This window comes from Nuphar pumila, chromosome 4 (genome assembly GCF_984573655.1).
Source record: "Nuphar pumila chromosome 4, dmNupPumi1.hap1.1, whole genome shotgun sequence".
Classification (NCBI taxonomy): domain Eukaryota; kingdom Viridiplantae; phylum Streptophyta; class Magnoliopsida; order Nymphaeales; family Nymphaeaceae; genus Nuphar; species Nuphar pumila.
Window position 1 is genome coordinate 132593397 of NC_143252.1, and position 15548 is coordinate 132608944.

At 40.4% G+C, this 15548-nt stretch overlaps 1 protein-coding gene across 1 annotated transcript; it reads left to right on the forward strand.

The window, feature by feature from the left end:
- The first annotated feature begins 3431 nt into the window (after positions 1 to 3431).
- Positions 3432 to 6590, forward strand: LOC149841111 (mechanosensitive ion channel protein 10-like). Its single transcript, XM_090005190.1, has 5 exons — positions 3432 to 4723; positions 4846 to 4969; positions 5073 to 5366; positions 5974 to 6176; positions 6323 to 6590. The coding sequence occupies exons 1-5, from the start codon at positions 3432 to 3434 to the stop codon at positions 6588 to 6590; spliced, it is 2181 nt and encodes a 726-aa protein (XP_089861316.1).
- The last annotated feature ends 8958 nt before the right edge of the window (positions 6591 to 15548 follow it).

Below are 15548 nucleotides of genomic sequence, written 5' to 3' on the forward strand. Positions count from 1 at the left end.
TCATGTGTATGTGTAATGTGTGTCTGTATGTGCGCACATGCGTGTGTTCATGTGCATGTTTTCAATATTTTCAATAGATTTCATTTTAAAGTGCAGTGACCATCCTGATACTATTACTAAATATAAAAAAAAAAACTTTCTGCCATCATGTGTCCAGCCTGTGAACGACTGTGGTTACATGGGTTAGTTGGTAGGTATTTCGTTACCATGTGTCTTAAGTTCAAACCTCTTTAGTGCTAACTTTTTTAAAATATTTTAAAGATCCGATCGAATCGTGCTTAAAAACGGAATTCCGATATGCATCCGATTGGATAAAAGCGTATTCAAACCGATTTCTAAATCAGATTAAAAAAAAATTACTAAACTTAATTAAACGGATTTGAGTTGGTAGGATATGTGACCCGAACTCTTACCATTTACATCCCTAGCATCTAGGGGTGTCAATGGATCGGGTTTGGTTCTGACCCAGGTGGAACCAGACCTGGCCTCCACTTTTGGGTAAGGTATCAGATCAGGACCTGGGTCTAATTGGACCAACCACAGGAGAAACCATACCCAGAGCCGATAAAAATTACATGAACCATACCTGGTAAAACAATATTTTTATCATTTTTACATTGAAAAATTGTGGGTCTTAATCAGAACTCGGGGTAGAGCCTGGGTCTGGTATAAAATTTCACAAACTATACCCGAGTCCATGTATTAATGGGTCCTTCAGCTTCAAACCCGGGTCTTAATTAGGTTGTCTTATTTATCACCATACCCGGACCCTATAGGGTTTGGTACATGTCGTGTTTGGGTAAACCTGACCCGTTGACATCCCTACTAGCGTCTGTACCCACCCTAATTTAGATCCTGCCTCCGCCCCTGGTTTCTTCCCATGTGTTGCGCATAAAATGAGGCTTAATGGATGGTGGTGATGCCCACTAGGGGTGTCAACGGGTCAGGTTTGGTTCGGACTCAGGTGGAACTAGGCTTGGACCCAATTTTTGGGTATGGTATCATGTCCGGACCCGGCTCTAATCGGTCCACTATAAGAAAAATCATGCCAGACCCGATAAGAACTACATGAACCAGACCCGGACCATACCCGGTAAAACCATATTTTTTATCATTTTTACATTGAAATTTTGTGGGTCTTAATTGGAACTCGGGTCGGGTACGGATCTGGTATAAAATTTCACAAACTATACTTGGGTTCATGTATTAATCAGACCTTCGGGTCCGGACCCAGATCTTAATCGGGTTTTCTTATTTATCACTGTACCTAGACACTATAAGGTTTGGTTCGGGTTGGGTCCAGATAAACCAGGCCCGTTGACCCACTCTTATGAGTGCAAGGGTGCTTGTGTGTGTAACTTTTAAATCAAGAACTGGATGGTTAAGTTATCATAATAGATGAGAACCTGATTCTAATCCCAGAAGGGTTATCCCCAAGCTTGCCTATAAGAAAGGATCAGAAGAAACGAGAGAGACTGCATGATGTTTGGATCACATCATGCAGATTTATCAGCACACAATCTCACAAGTCCTATACTGGAGCAGTGTGTCAGTTGGGTTGGTTTTTTATGGACCTTCCATTGTCCATTGTATTAGCATAAAAACCAAATTGAATTACAAACATCTTATACATCTCTGGATCTCCCAATGTTGTAAAGCTGCTGAGACTGAGGCTTAGGAATATAGGTTCTAGTTCAACACTTGTATGAAGCTGAAAAAGAATCTTAAATCCTTTGTCTGAAACCAGAGCCAAATATATGTTAGGTCTGCAGCATAAGAAAAACTTCCAAATCTGTCTTGAATATCTTAAACATATGGAGTTTCAAAGGGCTGTATCCATCTCTTCGCTTGGCAAGCTATTATCGGTGTTTTATTAAAAAAAAATTATGTATTGCCCTGCTAATGACCAAGCTTCTTCGTAAGGGAGTGAAATTTGTTTGGAACATCAAGTGCGAGGAGAGCTTTTAGTTGCTGAAGTAGAAACTCACATTTACGCCAATGTTGACCCTACCATCGGGACAAGGCGGGTTTGTTGTGTTTACATATGTCTCAGGCACAGGTTTGAGATACGTGTTGATGTAGAATAAAAAAGTTATAGCTTATACATCTTGTAAGTTGAAGGTTCATGAGCGTAACTATCCTACACACGACCTAGAGTTGACGATAATAGTGTTTGCTTTAAAGATTTGAAAGCACTACTTGTACGATGAACAGTTTAAGGTATTCACTGACCATAAGAGCTTCAAGTATTTGTTTACTAAAAAAGAGCTAAACACGTGTTAGAGAAAGTGACTTGAATTTGTAAAAGACTATGAGTTCACTATTGCATACCACTCAAGAAAGACAAATGCAGTTGCAGACGCCTTAAGCAGAAAAGTGATCTGTATTTTTCGTTTTGCTAAGAAAGAAAATCTTAGCGGGTCATCTAAATTTTATTGGCTGAGTATGGTTTCTTTTGTGATGGGTATGATTAAAACCAGGTTTGGATCTTATACCATACACGAAAATCAGAGTTAGGTCTGGTTCTGCCTTGGGTCCGAACCAAACTGAACCCGTTCACACCCCTAATCACAAGAACGAGTCAAGCTTGAGCGCTCTCTTTTCCGTTCAATAAGCTCATTTATCAGCCTTAGTTCTAGGAAAACAAAAGCTGATGTCAGAAAATTCAGAAACATCGTTTATGAGCCTTGGTTTCTAGAAGAACCGAGGCCGCTGTCAGGAAATTTCGAAGTTTGAGGCTTTTTTTTCTGACAGTAGACAAAAAAATTTGAAAGCTAAACTGGATCTTCCGGAAAAGAAAAGTGGACCCCATCGTGGAAGATACATGGAGCCGGACATGTGTGAAATGTTTACAACGAGTTCTTGACGAACTTTTGATTTCCTTTCCATCTGTTTTCTTTTAGAAATTTTTAAAAAGTACCTAAAGTTTGTGCATTAATCAAAAAATGCTTAAAGTTCTGAAAAAAATTTAAAATATACGTAAAAAATATCATGGTTAATAAAAAAGGATCAGGAATTTAATATCGTTAAGTTTGTTGTTAATTGTGATATAAAATTATTATTTTACCCTCAGTGTCATATTTTAAAAAAAATCACTTAAAAATAGGAAGGAAATTATTGAAGGATTAACTAGTAATTTAACTCTCTTAACTGGTGCCTTTTTAAAAAATTTAAAACTTAGTTGTGATTTTTATTAATGACCAAACTTTAGGTGTGTGTCTGAAATTTTATCATTTAAAAGAAAGGATCGGCGGAGCATATGGTATCTACTGTTACTGTCCTCTCCCCTCCATTTCTGGTTGTAGCTGCTATCACCGGAATCCGGACACCGGAGAATCATCATTCCCACTGAGAAGAATTCTCTCTCAATCCCAGCTCGGAATCTCTCTCTATCTATCTCGGAGAAGAGAGGAGGGGAGGTTTTTGGCGTGATGGTGGCAGGAGATGCAGTGGTTTTGGTGGTAGACAAGATGGAGGAAGACTTATCCAAGCAGGAGAAGAAGAGTGGTGGTGGTGGGGAAGGAGTTCCAGATCAGTACCACAATGGGTCCTCCTTCTCCAGGGCGTCGGAACCATCACCACCTCTACTCGATCACAAAGACACCATAACGAAGAAGTCGGAGGAACTCCCTCGCCTCCGGATGATCTCCAGGTCGGCGTTCTCGAAGGCGAAGTCGCGCTTCTTCGAGATGAACCATCCCGTCGATGAAACCACGCTCCTAATCCGCAGCTCCTCTCAGAAGCAAGCGGCGACGCAGTCGGCCGCAGAGACCCCCAGAAGTGGCCTGAATGCGGCGAACGCTCCTGCGGGGGAAGATGAGGAGGACGAGACTTACAAGCAGGCGTTGGTGGAGGCGGAGAATAAGGGAAAGAAATTGGGCGTTCGGGTCCTTGTCGAGTGGGCGGCGTTCGTGGTGATAATGGGTTGCTTGATTTGCAGCCTGACGGTGCCCCGGGTGGAGAGGCTCAAGATTTGGGATCTGGAGCTCTGGAAATGGTGCTTGATGATGCTCGTTGTCTTCTCCGGGAGGTTAGTCACCGATTGGCTCATCACCATCATCGTCTGGTTGATCGAGAGGAACTTCATGCTCAGGACCAAGGTCCTGTACTTCGCCTACGGCATAAGGAAGAGCGTCCAGGTCTGCATGTGGGTGGGCCTCGTGCTCCTCTCATGGGAGCTGCTCTTCGACGACAAAGCCGATTCGTCGGCTCGCAACCGGCGGGTTCTTTTCTATGTCTCGCGGGCGGTATTGGCATTCCTGATTGGAGCTCTGCTCTGGTTGCTGAAGACATTGCTGGTGAAGCTCTTGGCTTCCTCTTTCCATGTGAGCACTTTCTTTGATAGGATTCAGGAATCAGTGTTTCACCAGTACGTGTTGGAGACGCTCTCGGGGCCGCCGGTGATGGAATTGCAGGAGAAGGTGGGGGCTTCGTTAAGCTACTCGAAGTTGAGCTTCAGGACCGGGCAAGTGAAGGAGGGGAAGGAAGTGGATGTGATCGATGTGGGGAAGTTGCAGAAGATGAACCGAGAGAAGGTCTCTGCGTGGACGATGAAGAGGTTGGTCCATCTGGTTACCAGCTCGGGGTTGTCGACGATCTCGAACACTATCGATGACTCTGGCTATGATGCGGGTGGGAGGCAGGATGGGAAGATCGATAGTGAGTCGGAGGCAAGAGTTGCTGCTTACAGGATTTTCAGGAATGTAGCTAAGCATCATGCCAAGTGAGGCTTTCTCCCAAGTAGATAGGATTGTCTCATGTTGTGTCTCTTCTTCTTTTGGTTATCCGTTTTCGGTGTTTAAACTCTTCTTATAGTTACCATTGTTGGTGGTGTTCTAAATGCAGCTATATCGATGAAGAAGACCTTCTGAGATTCCTGAGTCAAGATGAAGTGCAGAAAGTATTTCCTCAGTTTGAAGGAGCAGCAGAGACGGGAAAGATCAAGAAGCCTGCTTTCAGAAATTGGCTTGTAAGACAGTCACAACTTGGCAATTTGCTTTTAATTTGACCTTCTGATGGCCTAGTACGTGATGATTTTGAATGGGATTCTGTGTGGTTGTTGTGACTTTTAGGTTAAGATCTACCTTGAACGCAAATCACTGTCACATTCTTTAAATGATACCAAGACTGCTGTGAAGCAGCTGCATAAGCTTGCAAATGCTATTGTGATCATCGTGATCGTGGTCGTGTCTCTTCTCACCATGGGTTTTGCGACAACCAAAGTCTTGGTCTTCATCTCATCCCAGCTCTTGGTGGTCGTGTTCATGTTTGGGAATACCTGCAAGACCATATTCGAATCAATCATATTTGTATTCGCAATGCATCCGTTTGATGTTGGTGATAGGTGTGTCGTAGATGGCGTGCAGGTAACCTTCTGAACTATAACATCCAATCGGTAACTTACTGATATGATCTATGGATATTGATATACAGAGTAGCTCAACATTCAACTATGTTTGCGGCATGTCCTTTCATGTTCAAGGGAATATATGAAGCTTTTCACATTGTTTTCTTGTCTTTTACATTGTTGATTCATTTTATTAATCACAAAGTTACATTTTTTCTTTTGCTAGTCCACAAGGATAATAGTACCTCTCATACAGGCAAATTTTCATTGACAAAACAGTATGTCAGTCCTTAGTGGGCTTGCGGTACTGTTCTTGAAAGTCTCATTGATTCTTTGATTTGAATAAAGAAGAATGGAACAATCTCCTAATTCAAAATGCCCACTTTGAGTTGTATGCTAGCCTCCCTGTCAAATCTTATGATCCTAGAAACATTGAAGCTCATTCAAGTTAACATGCAGTAAAAAGCTATGCCAAATCAATAACTACAATAATAATCACTAGTTAGTGGCTGCCTGCAGCTTCTCAAGCACCAGTAGTAACAAAATGTGCTGATCTTTCTTATTAATCATTGTTATCTTTGTTTCAGCTTCCTATAAAGTGATACGAAATGCTTTTTTTGGTGCAGATGATCGTAGAAGAGATGAACATTCTGACCACTGTTTTCTTGAGATATGACAACGAGAAAATTTATTATCCAAATGCTGTGCTTCTCTCAAAACCTATCAGCAACTTCTACCGAAGCCCAGATATGGGTGACTCCGTCGAGTTCTCTATTGATGTTTCTACTCCAGTGCAAACCATTGGTGCCCTCAAAACCAGGATACAAATGTACAGAATCAGTACTTTTTTTCCATAACTACAGCATCAGTACTTGCTTTTGTGCTTCTACATGCTGGGTTCTATGCTAACTTTGTTTGTTTAGAAGTATCACATGTTCCCTTACTGTATCTGTTCATTCATTAATTTGCTTGCAGGTATTTGGAAAGCAACCCACAACATTGGCACCCAAAACACAGTGTGGTGGTAAAGGAGATTGAAAATGTTAATAAGATGAAAATGGCTCTCTACGTTTTGCACACAATGAACTACCAAAATATGTGGGAGAAAAACAGTCGAAGATCAGAGCTTGTCTTCGAGCTGAAGAAGATCTTTGAGGAACTCAACATTCAGTATCATTTGCTGCCTCAAGAAGTTCATCTTGTTACAACAGCAACAACACTGGGTCGTGTTTCTTTGCAATGAACCATTTAGGAGCGATTCTAGTTCTTTACAGTGAGTTGTTTGCAGCTGCTGAATGCTACTTATTTCTTGTTGTTTCTTTGGGTGCTTCTCCTTTGGCTTTTATTTCAAGGTGTCATGCTTTTCTTTTCCCCTGGAGTCTTGCGGAAGACTTGTGGTCGTACCTGATAAAGATCGGGTAAACGTGATAAATCCCAAGAGTCCAAACGTGATAGAGACCAAACCCAGAGAGTCCGGTTCCGCGCCAACTCTCTCCAATCGTTCAGTTATCATAAAAAACGATAATAAAAAAGGCAAGAGTTCCGACGTAATTGAGAATCCGGTTCCAAGTCAACACTCTCATACGGTTCATAATTATAAAAAATGTCATCCTCCATCACCCTCTTTGTGTTACAACACTTTTGACAGATGTCTCTAGAGTCCTCCTTTGTATCATCGTTTTATGATAGACATTAGCATAAAATGGTAACCCACGTATTGTACAACCGATATACATTATCGGTTTTTAGTTGTACTCACATTTAGTCTATAAACATGATTGCTCAATCTCTCTGAAAACAGTGTGGATAGAATATCGAGCCTTTCAATCTTTTGTTACAAAGCTTTTCAATATCGTGTGAGGTCTTTTCATGGTATCAGAACAGCCCATCTCCAACGAGTTTCCAATGGTTGCTTCATCGTCCTTCTCATCCTTCATGATCCAATGAAATGCTATTGTCAGCCTAGTCTCGATAAAAATTAAATCAAAACAACTATCTCCTTTGGAGATCACAACTCAAACATGTTATGATAACGCAGGATCTTCTTAAGTTTGTTGATGGATCTTGATATCCTTTTATTACTTAAGGAGGGAAGACCGAAAATCCGAATTATCTTATTTGGACTCGCTCTGCTCAATCGGCCCTTTGTTGGATTAAAGTAATTGTTTCTGAAGTTATTCTCAGGCAAATCATAAGAACTAAAATGGCTCGTGAAGCCTGGCTTCTCTTGGAGAAGTCATACGGGTCTCAATCTCCTTTGAGACTCATGCTTCTGAAGAAAGATCTTACCTTCATCAAAAAAGACAATATGAACATGTTATCCTATTTGGATCATATTAAATTTTTAGCCAACTCCCTTGTTGCTGTCTGCCATCCTGTAGAGGATGAAGAGCTCGTGCAAATAACTTTAAACGGCTTTTCGCCCGAATATGAAAGTTTTATTACTTCAATTGCCATCAATTTCGTCACGTACACCTTTACGAATTTGTATGATTTGTTCCTTAATAAAGAACGTCCTATTCTTCTCACTCACGCCAAGCTCTTTGAACCTCTAGAACAACAGTAAAGTGCCTTTACCATGTTCAGGGGCAGAGGATGTGGTCGCGGTTCCTATCGAGGTTGTGGTAGAGGACAAGGGAGAGATACATCTCTAAATTTGTTCAACAATAATGTCGTGCCCTAATGGCAGAGCGGTCGTGGAGTAGTTACTTGTCAATATTGTGGTAAACGTGGACATGTGGCCAAAACATGCTGGGATATCTTTAAAGCCTTTTCGGGTCATGTCTTTCCAGCAAAACACTGATGATTTTTTATATCTTGACACCGGTGCTACAAATCATCTGCTCATGGATGATCACCAGTTCTCTCAGAAGTCCTAATATCATGGGGGTGAACAAATCATAATTGGTAATGGTAAGATGCTTCCTATCTTACACACTGGTAATCTTATTTTCAAGGCTCACGACTCTTCTTTTGACTTAAAGAATGTTCTTCATGTTCCTTTTATCACAAAGAACCTGTTAAATGTGGGTCAGTTTACTGAAGATAATATTTATATTTTTTAATTCACCCCTTCTGAATTTTGTGTTAAGGACCGACAGACAGACAAGATTCGCCTCAAGGGCCTGAAATTCAGCACGAGACACTACCCAATCAAGGTTGATGGTCAGTTGCAGGTGGCAGCATATGCAGGCAGAGCGGCACCCTTTGACATATGGCACCGATGTTTTGGTCATGCAAATAAAAAGATTGTCTCTTTTTTAAACTCTAATCACTCTATTTCTGTTACTAAGATCCACAAAATATAAGATAGTGAGAGTTGTCTCATTGGTTAAGCACACAAGCTTCCTTTTAATAAGTCTAATTCTTCTACAATGTCTCCTCTAAAACTTTTACATGGCGATGTCTAGGGGCCGGCCCCAATGCCTTCACAAGACAGTTTTCATTTTTATCTTCTTATAGTGGACGACTTTTCTTGATTTACATGGCTTTTTTTTGTTACACACCAAGTCTTAAGTATTTGAGTGTTTCAAGTCCTTTAAACATATTATTGAAAAGCAACTTCAGCTCTTCATTCGTATTTTTCAATCTGATAATGGAAGAGAGTTTACTGGCCATGAGTTTGAACAATTTTTGTGAGATAATTGTATTCTCCATCATTTTTTGTTCACTCACTCCCCAGAGCAAAACGGTCTTGTTGAACGCAAACATTGGCATGTGGTTGAAACTGGCCTCAGCCTGTTACATACCTCTTCCATGTCTGACTTCTTTTGGGTTGATGTGTTTTGCACCGCAGTCTACATTATCAATCGTCTTTCGACTCTTGTTCTTCGTTGCAAGTTCTTGTTTGAACTTCTTTTTCACAAACCATTTGAGTATAGCCATCTTCGTGTCTTCGGAGCTTGTTGTTATCCTTTACTTACACCTTACCGCACCAACAAACTTTAACCAAAGACTCCCATGTACTTTTCTTGGATATCCCTCTCATCACAAAGGCTATCTTTGCTTCAACCCTTCTAAGTATCGCGTTTATATCTCTCATCATGTTTACTTTGGCGAGTCTCTTCTCAAAACCCCCCATTCTTCCTCTTCTTCTCCCATCTGGGGTCCTCCCTCTCCTGTTATTTTGCCTTCTTCCGACCCTCTTCCACCACCCCTCTCACCCTCGGCCATCCCTCTTGACTCTTCCTTTTTCCCTTCTTTCACACCTAATCCGCCCCCTGTGAGTCCTATCTTAGCCCCTCCTGAACCATCCTCCCCCATATCCTTTGCCTCTCCTCCTCCACCCTCGATCACTCGCCCACCTTATCACACTCATCCCATGGTCATTTGTTCCATAAGCAACTCTCTTAAGCCATGTGTCATGACCGTTACCTGTTACCCCCTATCCCTTACCTGTTTTAACTCCGTTCTTCTTACTCCTGAACCTACTACTTTCAAACAGGCCAAACGTGACTATAAATGGCGTTCGGCTATGGAAGAGGAACTTCAAGCCCTTCGTCTCAACCACACTTGGCACCTTTTTCCTACTCGTCCCCATTATAATATTGTTGGTTCTAAATAGGTCTTTTGCATCAAACGACATGTTGATGGTTTTGTAGCTCGTTACAAGGCCTGTCTTGTTGCTAAGGGTTTTCATCAAGAAGAAGGAATTGACTTTTGTGAGACGTTCAGTCTTGTCGTCAAGCCTACTACCATTCATGTTGTTTTTTCTCTTGTGGTCTCGTCTGGGTGACCTATTCATCAGTCGGACTTTAATAATGCATTTTTAAATGGCATTGTCTTTGAAGAGGTATATATGACACAACCTCCAGGTTTTGAAGATCATGCCTTTCCACGATATGTCTACAAGCTCGATCGTATGATCTCAAGCAAGCTCCTCGTGCCTGGTGCCAGCGGCTCAGCTCTTATCTTCAATCCCCAGGATTTCATATCTCTCTTTCTGATGCCTCGTTTATTCTTCAAGACTGTGGTTTGGTTTTATGCATCCTGGTATATATGTTGATGATATTATAATCATTGGCAGCTCTCCTATTGCTATCCAGCAGCTTATTCTCCAACTCAATCTAGCCTTTTCCATTAAAGACCTGCGTTGTCTCAATTATTTTCTTGGCATTGAAGTCATTTATGGTTGTCATGTCTCGTTCTCTCACAACGTGCTTATTCACTTAACTTACTTTGTCGTGCTTCCATGATAGATGCCAAGCCCATCTCTACTCCTTTAAGTGCCAGTGCTCGGCTAACCAAAGTTGGTAATCACCTTTTCCATGACTTCACTTTATACCGCAGTATTGTGGGTGGACTCTAATACCTCACCATCACGCGGCCTGATGTTGCCTTCACGGTTAATAAAGTCTGCCAATTCATGCATCTGCCCATTGGTCTGCGGTCAAGCATATTTTGCGCTATATCAAAGTGACTATTTATCATGGCCTACACCTCTCGTGCTCCTCCTCACGTCAACTAAGTGCCTTCTCTGACGCAGACTGGGCTGTCAGTCTTGATGATCACAAATCCATGAGTGGTTTCGCTGTATTTTTGGGATCCAACCTAATCTTGTGGTCTTCTCGCAAACAACGAACGATCGCCTGCTCCAACACTGAAGCTGAATATAAGTCTCTTGCCTCTGCTGCATCAGAACTTTTATGGCTGAAGTCTCTACTCCATGAGCTCAGCTGCGAGCCAAGTTCTCCTCTCATTCTTTGGTACGACAATCTTGGTGCTTTATATCTCGCCGCAAATCCTATTTCCCATGCCCGCACAAAACATTTGATTTTCATTTTGTCCGAGATCATGTACAAAAGGGGCATCTTCAAGTTCAATTTATCCACTTTTCTGACTAGCTTGCTGACGGCTTGACTAAACCTCTCCCGTCCTCACTCACGGTTCAATTTTCTTCGGGACAAGCTCAACATCGTGGTGGACCCCACGTTGAACTTGCAGGGGCATGATAAAGATCACGTAAACGTGATAAATCCCAAGAGTCCAAACGTGATAGAGACCAAACTCAGAGAGTCTGGTTCCACGCCAACGAGAGGATGGTGTATGTTCCCCCCCGATGATTCACTGAATCCCACGTCTGTGTTCAGGGCTTTGAATGAGCACCACGTATACAAGCACATGGGGCTCGTATTCCCGTGTATGTTGACATAACTTTGCATTGGACTCTGGTGTTGTTGCAAAGACTTAAGTACCCTTTCTTGCTATTCTTCTCATAAAGTGATGGTTTGAGAAAATGACAAAAATGTCTTTCATTCAAAAAAGAAAAAACAAACAGTTCAAAAAAAGGACAAACATGTCCTCCATCCAGAAAGTCGAAGATCATGTTGACTCTTCAAAGACTTCTTCTTCTTTCTCCGTAAAACACTGTAAAAACCTCTCTCTCTCTCTAGAGAAGAAATCAAGGGAGGATTCTTGAAAAGACTTAAGTGCCCCAAAGATGATTATTTAAGACCCAGTCTTTGCACTGCAGGATTATCCGAGAAAGAAATCTCCCCTGGAGGAGGCCATGAACATCAACCCTCTGACTCCCTTCTCTTTCTGCTTCTGTGCACATCCAGCAGAAGATTCTACATTGCTCCATCAAGCACCGACTGACCTGCACATTGACTCTTGTGGAGCCTGATTTAGAGTTTTTACCCTTACAGGAGGAGGGTTTGGGGGCTCCTCTCAGCGTGGGTATCATCATTCAACTAAATGAGTTGTAGATCTTGATTCAGAGTTTTTACCCTTACAAGAGAGGGGTAAAACCTCATCTCACTCTCTCTCCCTTCTCTCTCTACTTCTGTACACATCCAACAAACGATCCAACATTTCTCCATCAAACACCAACTGACCTGCACACTAACTGTAGCATTGTTCAACTTGATGAGTTGTGGAGCCTGATTTAGAGTTTTTGCCCTTACAGGAGGGGGGTTTGGGGGCTCCCCACAGCGTGGGTAGCATCATTCAACTTGAAGAGTTGTAGAGTCTGATTCAGAGTTTTTTACCCATTCATATTTTAAGGCATTAGATCTCGTGTTTGAACATCCACGCATGTGCAGTTTGCTTTCATCATGTTCATTTGCTTTTTAGATTATACTTTAAATTCTGGCGCATTTTAGATCTATCGATTTGTATGTAACCAGAGCTCATTTTAATCTGAATTTTTTACTGCAACTTCATGCATATGTCTTCATGCTTTCTACCAAAAATCAGATCATTTTGAGTTTGTTTGACTCACTTTAAAAATCGAAATTCAAAACCTGTTATTTTGCACCGTCAGGATTTTAGCAGAATCAGGATCAACTTGCGGAAGTGATTTCTCCCTAACCAGAGATGATCTTTCCGATCCGTAAAAAAGGTTGTTTTTTAAATTGAATCTAGTTTGTTCATACCAAATTTCAGCGATTTATATGGTGTTATCATACCAGTTTTGGGTCGAAAACCATAACCCTGTCACCCTGTGTCATTTTAACGGCTCAGATTTTGATCCATTTTGTTTGAATTTTATTTCCCTAATGGGAGATCATTTTTCAATTCTGTAAAACGAGTTCTTTTCGTTTATGTGTCTAGTTCATCCCTGTAAATTTTCAGAATTTTTCATGGTCAATTACTATTTTATTTTGATTAAATACCAGAACCTTGTATCTAGATTTTATAAATGTTCTGATTTTGGCCCCCACATCATGACTGTTGTAGCACTTCTTCAACAAATCGTTATTTGATTGACAATATTCTTCAACAAATTATTGTTATGATTTTTTGGGTCTCTAATGAGTCCCTATTATGATTTGTAGTATTTTTGGGTCTCCAACGAGCCTCACAATGATTTATAGTGTTGTTCGGTCTTTTAACTATGATTTATAGTGTTTTGGGGTCTCCAATGAGCCCCACAGCGATTTGTAATGTTTTTCGGTCTTTTAAATATGATTTATAGTATTTTCAAGTTTCTAACGAGACCCACAGCGATTTATAGTGTTGATGGACCTCGCTATAGCGATTTGTAGTGTTTCTCGCTAAACACTACAGCGATTTGTGATACAAATCGCTATCTGAATCAGGATCAACTTGTCAGGGCCATATCTCCCTAACCAGAGATCGGATTTCAAATCCGTAAAAAGTGGTGTCTTTGTTATGAAGTCTATTTTATTCATGTAAATTTTTAGTGATTTCTATAGTCATTTGATACCCCATTTAGATCTAAAACCATACCCCTATCAGTTTGCCTTATTTGAGTGACATAGGTTTTTATTTCATTTTGTAAGAATCATATTTTCCCAACGGAAGATCATTTTCCAAATTCGTAAAAAGGGTTTTTTTACTCTATGTGTCTAGTTTATATCTGAAAAGTTTTATAACTTTTTATGCTCATTTGATATTTCAAACTTGTTAAAAACTGAGACATGTTATTATTCCGTTTTAAGTGAGTGGATGGAAGTTAATTATAACTCTTCTCGGTTTTTAACAGGTTTGAAATATCAAATAAGAATAAAAAGTTATAAAACTTTCCAGATATAAACTAGACACATAGAGTAAGAAAACCCTTTTTACGGATTTGAAAAATGATCTTCCGTTGGGGAGATATGACTCTTACAAAATGAAATAAAAACCTATGTCACTCAAATAAGGCAGACTGATAGGGGTCTGGTTTTAGATCCAAATGGGGTATCTAATGACCATAAAAATCGCTGAAAATTTACAGTAATAAACTAGACTTCATAAGGAAGACACCATTTTTTACGGATTTGAAATTTGATCTCTGGTTAGGGAGATATGGCCCTGACAAGTTGGTCCTGATTCGGATAGCGATTTGTATCACAAATCGTTGTAGTGTTTAGCGAGAAACACTACAAATCGCTATAGCGAGGTCCAGCAACACTATAAATCGTTGTGGGTCTCGTTAGAGACTCGAAAACACTATAAATCATAGTTAAAAGACCGAAAAACACTACAAATCGCTGTGGGGCTCGTTGGAGACCCCAAAGCACTATAAATCATTGTTAAAAGACCGAACAACACTATAAATCAATGTGAGGCTCGTTGGAGACCCAAAAATACTACAAATCATAGTAGGGGCTCATTAGAGACCCAAAAAAATCATAACAACAATTTGCTAAATAATATTGTCAATCAAATAATGATTTGTTGAAGAAGTGTTACAACAGTCATGATATGGGGGCCAAAATCAGAACATTTATAAAATTTGGATACAAGGTTCTGGTATTTAATCAAAATAAAATAGTAATTGACCATGAAAAATTCTGAAAATTTACAGGGATGAACTAGAGACATAAACGAAGAGAACTCGTTTTACAGAATTGAAAAATGATCTCCCATTAGGGAAATAAAATTCAAACAAAATGGATCAAAATCTGAGCCGTTAAAATGACACAGGGTGACAGGGTTATGGTTTTCGACCCAAAACTGCTATGAAAACACCATATAAATCGCTGAAATTTGGTATGAACAAACTAGATTCAATTTAGAAAACAACCTTTTTTACGGATTGGAAAGATCATCTCTGGTTAGGGAGAAATCACTTCCGCAAGTTGGTCCTGATTCTGCTAAAATCCTGACGGTGCAAAATAACACGTTTTGAATTTCTATTTTTAAAGTGGGTCAAACAAACTCAAAATGATCTAATTTTTGGTGGAGAGCATGAAGACATATGCATGAAGTTGCAGTAAAAAATTCAGATTAAAATGAGCTCTGGTTACATACAAATCGATAGATCTAAAATGCGCCAGAATTTAAAGTATAATCTAAAAAGCAAATGAACATGATGAAAGCAAACTGCACATGCGTGGATGTTCAAACATGAGATCTAATGCCTTAAAATATGAATGGGTAAAAAACTTTGAATCAGACTCTACAACTCTTCAAGTTGAATGATGCTACCCACGCTGTGGGGAGCCCCCAAACCCCCCTCCTGTATGGGCAAAAACTCTAAATCAGGCTCTACAACTCATCAAGTTGAACGATGCTACAGTTAGTGTGCAGGTCAGTCGGTGTTTGATGGAGAAATGTTTGATCGTTTGTTGGATGTGCACAGAAGTAGAAAGAGAAGGGAGAGAGAGTGAGATGGTTGATGTTCATGGCCTTCTCCAGGGAGAACTCTTTGCCTCCCTTGATTTCTTCTCTAGAGAGAGAGGGTTTTACAGTGTTTTACGGAGAAGAAGAAGAAGATGACGATGAAAAGTTCAAACAGACATTTTTTATG